Consider the following 14,307-nt stretch of genomic DNA (forward strand, 5'->3'; position numbering starts at 1 on the left):
TGAACTATTTCATTATTCATTATTGAATTTTGAATAATGAAAAATGAATAATGGACGTACTTCAGCGTGGTTGTTAGTTATGTAAATTTCACAAAATTATTAGGAAGTCCATTCGTAATAGTTGCCCTGTCGATACCTAATTTCCTGTCAAGTCTTCTAAAGTATCTGGCTGCACCCATTGTTATCTAAATGTTTGTGATGTTTCCGCAGTTTTTTTTCTAAAATGAGATAATCGGACAATAATATATGTTGATGTCTTCGCCCGTCGTTGTTGTAATTTGTTGATATTACTCCTGAGCTTTGTTCCTAATTGCACAGATTCAGTCTTATGGATATTTATGAAATAATTACGATGATCAAACCTATGCCATATTGCATTTTTCTACATACTAAAGGCCTCACTATGGCATTGAGATGAGTTACTGCAATAAAATTGCTATTCCTTTTCTTTAATACTAAAAATAAGGAGATGTGGTATGATTGCCAACGAGACAACTATCCTCCAAAGTTCAAATAAAGTGGATGTAAGCAATTATAGGCAACCGTTTCAAAGCCAATAAAAACTAATAAAATAAATCATGTATCTAAGACTAAAATATCAATCTGTACACATCCGACATCCAATGGATTTAGTGTAAAGACGTCATTAACAGCCAGAGAAAAACATGACATTGTGCAATGCCAAAATATAGGTATCGACAGATTGTAGTACCGTGAAAGTACATATGTGTAATATTTAGTATGGTTTTAATTTACTGATAACAAAATCAATTTTTATACCAATAAAACAATATTTAAAGATTTAATTACAGTGTTGAATAGGTAGTAACCTTTTAGAATAAGTTAATTTAAAGGATTCATAAGTTTACCCGGATCGTATCTTAATTTCCGGGACCGGTAAACAGCATCACCGTAAAATTTAGGATGTGCTATTCCGTTTGAAATAAGTTTTCTACAGGTACAGCAAAACGTGAAAAGCTTTTCAAGTGCGTGTACGGTTTGTTTGGTGTCACGAACGACTTACACCTTTCTTTTCCATAACAATAAACTCATATAAAGACCATAAACGATTCATCGAAATGTATAGTTGTAAAAAGAATATTCAAAAATGAAACTAACCAGTTTGTCGATAACAGCCGCCAATTACAACACCAAAACATGTCATTAAACCAAAAAAGTAAAAGAACCACATCATCAAAGGTCATTCAACGATGTGTATGACAGTACCATGCAGAGTATGTTGGTCTTAATCGTAACTATTGCACAAAATAAATATCGATGATTGAATAGATATGTATACCTATCATTTTCAAACACGACACTCATGCACACCAGATGGTCTTTACGGAGCCCTGTTGGTCTCACACAGATTATAAAGTGTCTTTTAAAGTCCTGCGCTGAAGATGTGTAAAGTCTAGCGCTGGAGATGTAAAGTCTAGCGCTAGAGATGTAAAGTCTAGCGCTGGAGATGTAAAGTCCAGCGCTGAAGATGTAAAATCTAGCGCTGGAGATGTAAAGTCCAGTGCTGGAGATCTAAAGTCTGGCGCTGGAGATGTAAAGTCAAGCGCTGAAGATGTAAAGTCTAGCGCTGGAGATGTAAAGTCAAGCGCTGAAGATGTAAAGTCCAGCGCTGGAGATGTAAAGTCAAGCGCTGGAGATGTAAAGTCTAGCGCTGGAGATGTAAAATCAATCGAATTATACGAATTCCAAACAAAAAGAAATTAAAAATTCACCAAAGAGTCAGAAACTCACTAAAATAAGTAAGAAAATACCAAAACGAGAATAAAAAAAATTATAGACGGAAGAAGAAATGAAGCACACTATGACCAGCAAACAACCATTAGATAGCTGATAGTGGGGGCATAAAGAACCCTCAGATAGCTGAAAGTGAGCATAAAGAACCCTCAGATAGCTGATAGTGGGCATAAAGAACCCTTAGATAGCTGGTAGTGGGCAAAGCGAACCCTCAGATAGCTGATAGTGGGCATAAAGAACCCTTAGATAGCTGATAGAGGGCATAAAGAACCCTTAGATAGCTGGTAGTGGGCAAAGCGAACCCTCAGATAGCTGATAGTGGGCATAACGAACCCTTAGATAGCTGATAGTTGGCATAACGAACCTTTAGAAAGCTGCATTCTGGTACAGGATTGTGTGAATGTTCGCCAACGTCGCCAACGTCGCCAACATTTACAAAATCATTACTGTTCGCCAACGTCGCCAACGTCGCCAACATTTACGAAATCATTACTATTCGCCAACGTCGCCAACATTTACGAAATCATTACTGTTCGCCAACGTCGCCAACGTCGCCAACCTTTATGAAATCAATACTGTTCGCCAACGTCGCCAACGTCGCCAACCTTTATTCTATTCTATTCACTATCAGCTATCTAATGATTCGTTATGCCCACTATCAGCTATCTATGGGTTTTTTATGTCCACTTTCAGCTATCTAAGGGTTCTTTATGCCCATTTTCAGCTAGCTAAGGGTTCCTTATGCCCACTATCAGCTATGTGAGGGTTCGTTATGCTCACTTTTAGCTATCAAGGGGTTCGTTATTCCCACTATCAGCTATCTGAGGGTTCTTTATGCCCACTATCAGCTATCTGAGGGTTCTTTATGCCCACTATCAGCTATCTGAGGGTTCTTTATGCTCACTATCAGCTATCTGAGGGTTCTTTATGCCCCCACTATCAGCTATCTAATGGTTGTTTGCTGGTCATAGTGTGCTTCATTTCTTCTTCCGTCTATAAATTTTTTTATTCTCGTTTTGGTATTTTCTTACTTATTTTAGTGAGTTTCTGACTCTTTGGTGAATTTTCTAATTTCTTTTTGTTTGGAATTCGTATAATTCGATTGATTTTACATCTCCAGCGCTAGACTTTACATCTCCAGCGCTTGACTTTACATCTCCAGCGCTGTACTTTACATTTCCAGCGCTTGACTTTACATCTCCAGCGCTGGACTTTACATTTCCAGCGCTTGACTTTACATCTCCAGCGCTAGACTTTACATCTTCAGCGCTTGACTTTACATCTTCAGCGCTTGACTTTACATCTCCAGCGCTTGATTTTACATCTTCAGCGCTAGACTTTACATCTCCAGCGCTTGATTTTACATCTCCAGCGCTTGACTTTACATCTCCAGCGCTAGACTTTGCATATCTCCAGCGCTAGATTTTACACATCTCCAGCGCTAGACTTTACATCCCCAGCGCTAGACTTTACATCTTCAGCGCTTGACTTTACATCTCCAGCGCTAGACTTTAGATCTCCAGCGCTGGACTTTACATCTCCAGCGCTAGACTTTACATCTTCAGCGCTGGACTTTACATCTCCAGCGCTAGACTTTACATCTCTAGCGCTAGACTTTACATCTCCAGCGCTAGACTTTACACATCTTCAGCGCAGGACTTTAAAAGACACTTTATAATCTGTGTGAGACCAACAGGGCTCCGTAGGTCTTGATAGGGTGTCAGATTACCCCCAAGAACCAGTAAAAAAATCGAATTTTGTTTGTATTTTAAAATATCGAATTAATGTTGCTTTCGAAACTTAATTACGATTTGGTTATTTTGCATTCTTGGGGAACTAAACCATCCGTTGTCTGAAACTTATTTTGAAAAAAAATTTGTAAATCTTAACAGTCAAATTATGATATAAAGTTCAAAGCTAGACATAACTTTTCTTGTTATTAAGAATAAGATGTTACATGGTTATCAACGAGACAACGAGCAAATTCTAAAGGATAAAGACGTGAACAATTAAAGGTGTCGACACTCAGCACAGAAACAAATAACAAAAACACAAAAGACAATAGGAACAGATCCAAGAGTATAATCGCGGTTTCCAAAGCTAGTTCAAAGTCGAATTTCAACTATCAAATTAACCATGTAATCGCAGACTGCCCTTTTGTATTTTTCTGCATTTCTTTATTTATATCTTAATGTTTTGTCATTTGGACTAATTGCAGATCTTTAATACTTACTTACTTACTGCCCATTACGCTCATTGGCGTGTGGGGCAGCAACGAAGTTTCTCCACATTTGTCTGTTTTGTGCCATCTTCTTCAAGCTCCCCCAAGTATGTTGGAAGTATGCCATCTCAGACTCAACTGTGCGCCGCCATGTTATCTTAGGTCGTCCTCTTCGCCTCTTTCCCTCTGGGGTCCAGAACATTGCTGCTTTTGTAAGTTCTTCAGGGCTCTTACGTAGTACATGGCCAATCCATTTCCATCTTCTCCTGCTAATGAGTAAGTTGATCTCTTCCTGTTTGCATTTATTGAGGAGGTCCTGGTTGGTGGTTTTTTGTGGCCAAAATATCCTCAGGATTCTCCTCAGACTCTTGGTATGGAATGTAGAGAGCTTCTGTTGGTCTGCCTCTGTCATTCGCCAACATTCAGAACCATACAACAGGATAGGTAGTATACAACTGTTGTATAGTTTTAGCTTTGTCCGGATGGTGTATTGACCAGATTTCCATACAGGCTGCAGGTTATTAAAAGCAGCTCTAGCTTTTGACAGTCTTTGTTTGATGTCAGTGTTGGCTCCACCGTCTGATCTTACAGTACTTCCTAGGTAAGTGAAGGTATCGGTCTGTGGTAATGGTTTCCCGTTTATTATAATTGGTACTGGGTTGTTAATGTTTAAACTCATTACTTCAGTTTTCTTTGTGTTTATTTTCAGACCTATCTGTCCTGCATACTTTTCTATTCGACTGGACTTTTCCTGGATATGTTGGTGAGTGTGCGATAGCATAGCAATATCGTCAGCAAAGTCCAAATCTTCAAGAATGGTGAAAGTTCCCCATCTTATGCCTCTTGGGATATCTGCAGTTGTTTGTCGCATCACCCAGTCGATGGCTATTATAAATAGTGTAGATGACATTACACATCCTTGTCTTACTCCAGTTTTAATTGGGAAATAAAGTTGTTCATTTCCGACTGTACATTTGAAGTTTTCATAAAAAGCCTTGATTAGATGGATCAGGTGTTGTGGGATACCATAAAGTTGTATGATTTTCCAAAGGCTTTCCTTATGAATACTATCAAATGCTTTTTCGAAGTCGATGAAATTGATGTAGAGTTGCCGCTGCCATTCTGTGCATTGTTCAATGATATTTCTCAGGATGAAAATCTGGTCAACGCAGCCTTTTCCCTTGCGGAATCCTGCTTGCTCCTTTCTTAATGAACTGTCGATTGATTCGGATATTCTTTTTATAATAATTTTGGCCATGATCTTGCTAGGAATAGATATAAGAGTGATTCCACGCCAGTTATTGCAGTCATTTAATGCACCCTTTTTAGGTATTCTGATGATGATACCTTTATCCCATTCTGTTGGTACTTTAACTTCTTTCCAGATGTAATGGAAAATTGGTTGGAGGGTATTGGCCGCTAAGATAGGATCAGTTTTGAACAGTTCTGCATTTAGATTATCTGAACCAGGAGCTTTTCCGTTCTTTAGAGTCTTGATTGCTGTTACAATTTCAGATATGGTGGGTGGTTCAATACTTATTTCCAGTTCAATGTTAGGCTCTGGAATAGTAGGTAGTTCTTTTGGAGATGGTCTGTTCAAAATTTCACTGAAGTGTTCTGCCCATCTTTTTTCTTGTTCATTTTCAGATGTTAGTAAATACCCTGTTTGTCTTTCACTGGGATGTTAGGTGATGACTTGCCTTTTCCACAGATGATTTTGGTAATTTTGTAGAGGTTGCCTTGCTCTCTTTTATTAGCCGCTTCTTCTGCCTGATCTGCTAAATTATCCATAAATCTTCTCTTATCAGCTCTAACCTGGGTTTTGACATTGCGATGTATGTCACTATAATCTTGTTGGTATTTGTCTTTCAATCTTAGTGATTTGGTATCATTGACTTTCTTTTTAGCCTGCCTTCTGATGTTAATCTGGTTCCATGTTTCCGGTGTGATCCAATCTTTTTTCTTTGTCTTTTGCTTATAGCCGATACATTCCTCGCTACATTTAGTGTATATATCTGCTATCTCATTCCACTTCTCATCTAATGTTTCATTTTCATCTCTTACTGAGTTTTCCAATACCTGGTATCTGTTCTGTAACTTTATAGCAAATTCTCTTTTAACCTTGCTATCCTCCAGTTTATCAATATCAAAACGCTTCCTTGAGATCTTTAATAGTTATTGTTAAACTTATTTTGTTGGACTCTGACCGATTTATATTTTGGCGTATTGTAAAGCACCCTTATACTAGGATTGCCAAAGACCGCATATTGACCCCTAGATGGCCACCTGCTTTTTATTACGGGATTTCTGTCTCATAAACGTATATCCAACATTTCCTTTAGTCCATACTAATATAGTCGATGAATAGTCAAGACTGGTAGCAACTAATTCCATAATCCGTTTGACTTCTTTAATTTTTACATGTTCTTAGTACGTTGAATTTAATATAAGATACATAAGAACTTCTCATTATGAATATATATGCGACATTGATATTATTTTATTTCACCCCACTGGTGACAGTGCTACAGAAAAATTGTCACCTTGGTGTTCTTCCGACCGAAAGTAAATCCCTTGCCAAAGTAGGGTGTCCGTTCGGGTTCCGCTGAAAGGTGCACAGAGGTAACCTCTATAAATAGTGCTAATCTGCGTAGTACCATTTCGGGTATGAGGGATCTATAACTTCGAAACCATGTCCGATTAGAATGCGGACGTTGAATCCGATGCTTCGTGTAAAGAGAGTGCCACATTCAGGAACCCTTACAACAACACTTTAAGGGGTTGTTTGGCCTGTTGCAGGGCGAAATATTTGTCCGAATCCATTGTATTTCAGTGGCAGTCCGAAATTATCCGCCCTTCATCACTATTGCATTAATTGTTTTTTGAATGTTTCTCTTCCTGAATACATAAAACGTTAAGCAAACAGTTATCAATCAATCAATCAATCAATCAATCAATCAATCAATCAATCAATCAATCAATCAATCAATCAATCAATCAATCGTATTTCATTTAGTACTCCGTACATCCGTATGATGTTGCAAATAGGCATCTTTTATGAAAAATAAAGGCCGATGAACAATGTCCAGAAATTTTGCATCTACATTCAACTTTTAAAGCCCAAAGAAACAGTTGTAAACAATTGAAATATACAAACTGTGCCATTTTTACCTTTTCTGATCAAGATTGTAATTTCTTTTGTTTAATTTCAACTGGCTATCAGCCTGTATAGACTCGTCTGATGTAGACCTTGATATATTATATAGACACTTGTAGATTGTTGAAGGCTGTATGTTTCCTTCTTAATGTATTTTGGTTATTTTTGTCTAACAGGGTTCATCTGACTTGACCTTATTTTTTGGTCGGTTTTTCTGCTGCTATAAGCAATGTGTTATTTGTGTTTATTGTATAGTGTACATGATTTTGATCTCATTTTCCTGGGTCATTTGTAATGTCAAGTTTATGCGATACCTGTACTAAGACCTTGATCTTTATTAAACCTTTAACATAACATTCAATCATAATCAGTAAAGCAAAGTAGAAGTGACATTTTATCATGTTAACCCTGTTCTTTCTAAATAATTTTTCAGTTTTCTAAACTAGATAATTGTGCAAACACTAAGGTTGCAATACTATAAGGCAAAGTTTATCTTGGATGGTTTTGACTGTTCTGATTAGGCCTGTATCATCTTTGATGATCCTTAACCCCTTTCATGTGCTTGTCTTAAAACTTTTGGTCTAGATGAAAGTTATTCCAGAAATAAAACTGGTATCATTTTTTAGTTAATTTCTTTTGTGCATTATTAATTGATGTATATTAGATCTGCTCTAGATCTGCAGACATTACAAATAAATTGGGATGAGTACAACTTTTAAAAAATTTTCAAAGTTCCAAGGGCTGTAATACCACAAAAACAATCAAATAGAATGAAAAGCATTTAAGAAAAACCATTTCGTAAGTATCAATTGATTCCATGCTATGGACAGGAACCCAGGATGACCTAGCTAGTTGTTTACACTCTTAATAATATTTCTTGACGTTTTCTTTTTAAGCAGTCTAATTGTAAAACGTACTATAAGAATCCTTGGTCTTAAACGATAGTCCCTCTCTGGGGGAAAACATTTTGAAATAAAACCTTCCTCCTTCAAATGGCAAACACAAAATAAAAAAGAAGTAGCAAAAATGTTGATATTCGTTTAAAGCAACCTCTTGATTGTTAAGACATAGTAACACTTATAACATACAGCTTTGATGTTTCTGGGCTTTTCTTGTCACTCGCACATCCAATGTACAAGTCATCATTATTATCAATATCAATACAGAGAGAGTTTAAAATACCAATTGTTTTTAAAGAGAGCTTTTGAATAAACTCCCCCTTACTGTCAATTATATGAAGCATGAAGTTGTGCATGTCTGACACTATCAACTTGCCCTCTTTGGTGACTACTAAATCTGTTGGAGTAAAGCTGTTATCCGTGTCAATCTTTCCTTCATAAATCCACTTAGTAAGACCATCGGGGGACATTGCAATAATTCTTCCGTCTGATTTTTTCGAGGAAAGGTCGATAAAGTAAACGCAACCGTTTTTGTCACTTTTTATTCTTGTTACATCTGTCAACATTTTTTTATCTCCAAATCTTTTAATTTCAATTTTGTCATTAAAGTTGACAATGACTATTTTACGAGCACCTTTGTCGTTCGTTTTGAAGATAGGCCCATTATCTCGCAAACTTACATAGATAACACCTTTCGTACTAATATGTACAGCTCTTGGAAATAATGGCGAAAAGGAACGAAACTGTTCAATTCCATCCTTTGTTGCTATATACGTGTAGCAGTCAAGTTCTATAATCGTGAAAAGAAGATCCCCATTGACAGTCGGCGCCATGTCGTAAATGTTATATTCCCTTTTATCCTCTACTTTTTGTAAAAGCTTTAAATCGGTATGTATGGCGTATTTACGTGTCTCGAATGAGTAACCGCTGCTGAGCCAGATATCTTCGCGTCTACTGTTAACAGTTAGTTTAGAAATACGAGAGATGCCTATTGACAAAGTTTTTTTTATCTTTGTAGATATTTGTACACCACACTGCAGAAACCCAAATAGCTTTGCGATTGTTTCGTTTTTGATGGTAGCGAATTCAAAAGAAGGAAGTCTGGGAAAATCCTCCATCCTTATTTGGGTATCATCATTGACAGTTGAGAGCCATTTTTCAGTTTCTTTCATCGTTTCATGCAATAGCTCTACATCTCGAGCTTTCTTTAATATATCACTTAAACATTCCCGTTTTACTGACGAGTTTTCGATGATTTTTGCAATGTTATTTCTTTTCTCGGTGATGAAATTATCAATTAATGCCATCCTTCCTTCCAGTTCTTCAGTCATTCCTAACTTCTGGATTTTTATTTCTGTGATAAGTTTTTCTTCTTGTGTGGCAATTTTAAATTTTATATCCTTGAAATGTTCTGTAACTTCCATAAAGTATTTTTCTATTTTCTCCGATTCTTTCTGGTAAAACGGTAATATGAAATATTCGATCTGTGCGTCAAATGTTTTTATCTTTTCGATTTTTTTCTTGAGGATTTCTTCTAGTTGTAAGAATTGATGTTTTTGGTGTGACTGAGACAAACATACTGGACATACTAGTTGGTCACAACTTTGACAAAATATGCAGTAGGTCTGGTTGTCGTGAATTCTACATGGAATTCGTTTGAGTTTCATTACAGGAAAAATCATTGTACCAATATCCTTCAATGGTATGATGCTGTGCGTCTCCGCCAATTTAAATTTCGGATGTATTTTATCTGTACAGGTGTCACACATTAATAAATCGCATGCAATGCATTTCCATCTAACGGTACTGTTACTTTCGCATAATTGACAAATTATTAAAGTTTGAGCTTCACTTTGTAATTTTGCATCAGTCATTTTCTTCCTGTTTATCAGTCTTTTTTGTGTGTATAATGCCGAGTTTTCCCTTTCCCTGTTTTTGAATAGAAGGAAGGAAGAGCTTGAGTGGTGTAGGAATTCAAAGGGATATTTTTATATTCAACTAAATTTTGACTAAAATGTCTATTTTCGAAAATTCATATTGATTGCTTCCTTATAACACGGAAATTTACAATTGAATTTTGGGTCCACAAGTCAATTGATATGTCAATTAAATCATTCAACAGAAATAGACTGTGTGAACACAGAAGAATTATACTGCAAAAATGACCGACACAGCTGATAAAAATATGAAATATTGCGAGGTTTGTGAAAGGAACAGTTTTTTAAAATGGAAATGTACAGATTGTAAGTTATCGATGTGCCAGTTGTGTACAGAAAATATTCATACAAAATTTAAACTCGCGGAGACACACAAAATAATTTCACTTACAAGTTTTCACGAACGACTTAACCCCAATCATTGCCATATTCATCGAAATCAATTATATTGTATATTTTGTCAAAGTTGTGACCAGTTAGTTTGTCCAACATGTTTGTCAGAAACCATTCACAACATAGTTTAACAGAGGTTGAGGGAATCGTAATAAAATCTATTACACGGATTAAATCCTTTGTAGAACAAATTCAAAATGATGTAAAACCAATATGCAAGGATACATTGAGTAAAATTCGTCAACTCCAGTCAGAAGAACATTATCGATTCCAGAGCATCATTAGTTCAATAAAGCGGCAAGAAGAAATATTGAGTGTACAAATTAAGCTCCACAAAGAGTTTTTGCTAACTAAAGTGCATCTGGAAGAGACTAAAATCAAAGACATCCTTTTGCAGAAAAAGAATACTTTTACGAATAATATTGATAAAATGCGACAAACGAAAATGTTTATTGACAATACATTGCAAGAACCAGGTGACGTCGATGTCGATTATCTGCAGAGGGAGACTAAAGACATCATGAAATGGTTATCTGCAGAAATGTTGTCGCGTCCCAGTGAGCAAACAAACTTGCCAATGCTTCCGATTTTTGAGTCTATGAATTTGAACAAAAAGGTCGTTTCCAAAATTTTTGGTTTCCAAAACTCAATCTCGGAATTGTCCATATCATTCAATAAATCATTCAGTTTGAGTCTTCCCAGTGTTACTCGAATGAAAATTAGCAAATACACCGAAACTATATATCTATGGATAGTTTGTAATGCTGCTCAGAAAATTGAAAAATATTGCATTCTACCAGATCTAAAACTCGAACAAGATATAAGTGAAAAAAAAGTATATGACATGTCAATTACACCATCAGGAGACTTACTGTTTACTTGTTCTAACGATACATGTTTGTATAAAGCGACTAAGGACGGGACAAGAAAACTAAAGTCGTTTGCACCTTTATTTCCAATAGCAATATTCGTTAATTTGGAAGGTGAAATTCATATTAGCTTAAACGAATATGAGATGAATACAAGACATAGTAAAATAGTTACCCTCGACAGCAGGGATAGAAAAGAAATAAAGCATTATAAAAATGGACATATCAAGGAATGTTTTGTGTGTGTCACGCGTATAGCTGACGATTCTGATAGCATTTATCTTGTTGATGCTTTGCCAGAAAACCTAGAGGGTAGAATAGTGGCAATTACCAAAAAAGACGGGCAACTAAAATGGAAGTTTGATGGACAGGTGGAAAAGAGACATCCGTTTACTCCATCGGATTTTGTGAAAACGAAAGTCGATAGTTTGGTTGTAGCCGACATACGGAACAATCTTATATACATACTTGGAAAAAATGGAGCACTTTTACAAATGATTGACACAACTAAGATTGGCTTGACTCTACCGTGTTGTGTTGATATTGACGAAAGTGGTTTACTCTGGGTTGCATTTATACCAACATGTAAAATTACAAAAACTACAAATATACATGTTTTTCGTTGCGATTTGATAATGTCGCCTTGTCACTGAAATATAATGAGAGGGGCATTAGCTAAGATTTAGACAACATTTTAAAATACGATTCTTTTTGTTTTAAGTATCAATAAATGCTGTATTTTGAAATAATATTTCGTTATAAGCAGTCAGTTTGGCCAAAATTTGTCAAAATAAGCTCAAAAACATCGCTGATGTATTATTGACTTACAAGTCAATAATTTAACCTAATTGAAATGAATCCGTATTCATGTGACCTTCAATTTAACCCCTTAGGTGGAGATGGGTTACGCATGTAATAGGCGTGTTCATGCAGCTACTTAAAGGAAAAAAATGTAATTAACATTGAAGGTGAAATAAGGTGAACCATTTGGTTGACTGATTCGATCCACAAAAATCATTCTTATACAGGTAAAAACGATGGTTTACATATTTTTTTAACCTATAACATGAAATCAAACAGACCTAGAAAAATCCAATTGCACGTGCTCTCTATATATTTATATTTATATTCATGGCTGCAAGAATAGTTTTAAATGCTGATCCACTTTCAGCAGTAGCACCACTGTTTAAACAGCTTGGGTGGATGACAGTAGAGAACAGAATTTCATAACATAAATCAGTTTTGATGCACAAATGTCTTAAAAATGAAGCCCCTGTATATTTAACTGAAAAATTTAAAGAAATGCCAGAAATAAACCAATATTCTTTGATGAATACGTCTTACAAACAATTGCAAGTTCCAAAAGCCAAAACAGAGCTGTATAAGAAATCTTTTATATATTCAGGATCTGTTTTATGGAATGACTTACCAATATCCCTGAAAAAATCGACCTCAAGTACAAGTTCATTCAAAAAAAGATCTAAAAAAAACTTGTTGGAACATTAAGAAGCTGTGTAACCTTATATGCATAATAATTTTTCACACACTTACTTAAACTTTGAATATTTTTTATACAAACTTGGTGTATGTAGTCAGTCTGTAATTGTCTCATATTGTAATTTCCTTGTAGTCTCTTGTATATTATATGAAATCTTTTCTGCAATCTCATAAGTGTAAATAATTCCTGTAGTTTAAGAAGGTGGTTGTTTATTATTTTGTTATTGTCGAGTTCTATGCAAAAACTCCTTTTATAAATGTCTAGTGTCAGTGAGCAAAACATTCTAGGTCAACAACGGCAGGCTTACGAAATCTTTTGAGTTATATTTTATTTACCTATCCAAAAGACCAAAGTTTCATAATGTAAGCCTTCCATTGGTGAAATTAAAGTTTAATGATCACATCAACCTATATTTTATAGCTGTAATTTAGGTACATTATTTCTGTATGTATTGATGAGAAGTCCTGAAGTCCAAAATTTAGTTCAAGTAAACTCTCCTTATAAAGCAAATCTCAATTAAAGTCAATACAGCAACCCACATAATTGAGCATTGTACACCAGTTACCAGCTCCAAACAAAACTAAACCAAATTTAACATAAGGGATATCTGTGTGTTAACCAAAACATAATCTTTGCAAGTCATACTGGCTTAAAGTAGGAAGATATGTTAGAATAATAATGTTATTATAAACAATCAAATCAGTTTTGGCCCTTGAGTTATGGCCTCATAAAATTTTGAGTTCCTGTCTGAGCAAGTCAGCTTGCAACCTTCAGTGTGAGGAAGAAACCTGCCTGCCCGACAATGCGCCTGCCGGGGAAGTGGCGCGAGGGGTCTCCACAGAGGGGATGAGACTAGACATCTCATCTGCAGCCGGGGTGTGTAAGGTCTGCATCAGGGGATAGCCCATGTGCTGTAGAGTAGTAGTGGTCTATCAAACTGGCGCTGGAATAAATTTGATAAAATTTGTCCCCGAAATGCTTGAGGATGAATGAAATTTTAGAAATGACCAGTGATAAAATTCAATCAAGGAAATATAATATGAAAAGAAAAATAATATATATCACTAGTAAAATTGCTAAAATGTTTCCCTTTTCATGAAACATTATTGAAGGTGTTAGGAAGGGGACGGTGGGTGGTAAATTGAATAATAGCACTGTAAACTATATCAACTAGTCAGACTGCTATGGACCTAGAAAGTGATTATACAAAGACCATGCATATGGCTTCACACACAGATTCATCTTCGCAAGCCAAGGGTTACGATCCACTTCCCTCCTCTCCACCCTAGGCGGATTGAGATAGAATTTCGGAGACACAAGGTAATGATTTTCATTGGTTGCAGTCAAAATTCGCTGCATCCAATCAAAAAGCGCCTATAACATGATCACGTGTAAATGTAGAAAGTGGATGTAAACAATTGCCACGTGCTTATTGTGCAACAAGTCTTTACATCCCTAAACATACGACTATATTTAGTGACAATTTGAATGTTTTTAATCAACTAATAGAAGTTCCTGTGTATGTTTCTTGCACAAATGCATGACTGTCGACGTATGTTTTCGTTTCCTGCTTTACCA

The 14,307-nt window shown here is 35.9% G+C and overlaps 1 protein-coding gene across 1 annotated transcript; it reads right to left on the reverse strand.

Annotated features, from left to right (window-relative positions):
- Positions 1–7,409: 7,409 nt before the first annotated feature.
- LOC127701223 (uncharacterized) lies at positions 7,410–9,956 on the reverse strand. Its single transcript, XM_052205041.1, has one exon. The coding sequence runs from the start codon at positions 9,904–9,906 to the stop codon at positions 8,194–8,196; it is 1,713 nt and encodes a 570-aa protein (XP_052061001.1). The 5' UTR covers positions 9,907–9,956; the 3' UTR covers positions 7,410–8,193.
- Positions 9,957–14,307: the final 4,351 nt, after the last annotated feature.

This window comes from Mytilus californianus, unplaced genomic scaffold (assembly GCF_021869535.1).
Source record: "Mytilus californianus isolate M0D057914Y unplaced genomic scaffold, xbMytCali1.0.p SCAF_5, whole genome shotgun sequence".
Taxonomy (NCBI): Eukaryota; Metazoa; Mollusca; class Bivalvia; order Mytilida; family Mytilidae; genus Mytilus; species Mytilus californianus.

What these genes read in the sequence shown, in the direction of transcription:
- LOC127701223 (XM_052205041.1), bottom strand. Translation starts at nt 9,906, where the DNA reads ATGACTGATGCAAAATTACAAAGTGAAGCTCAAACTTTAATAATTTGT.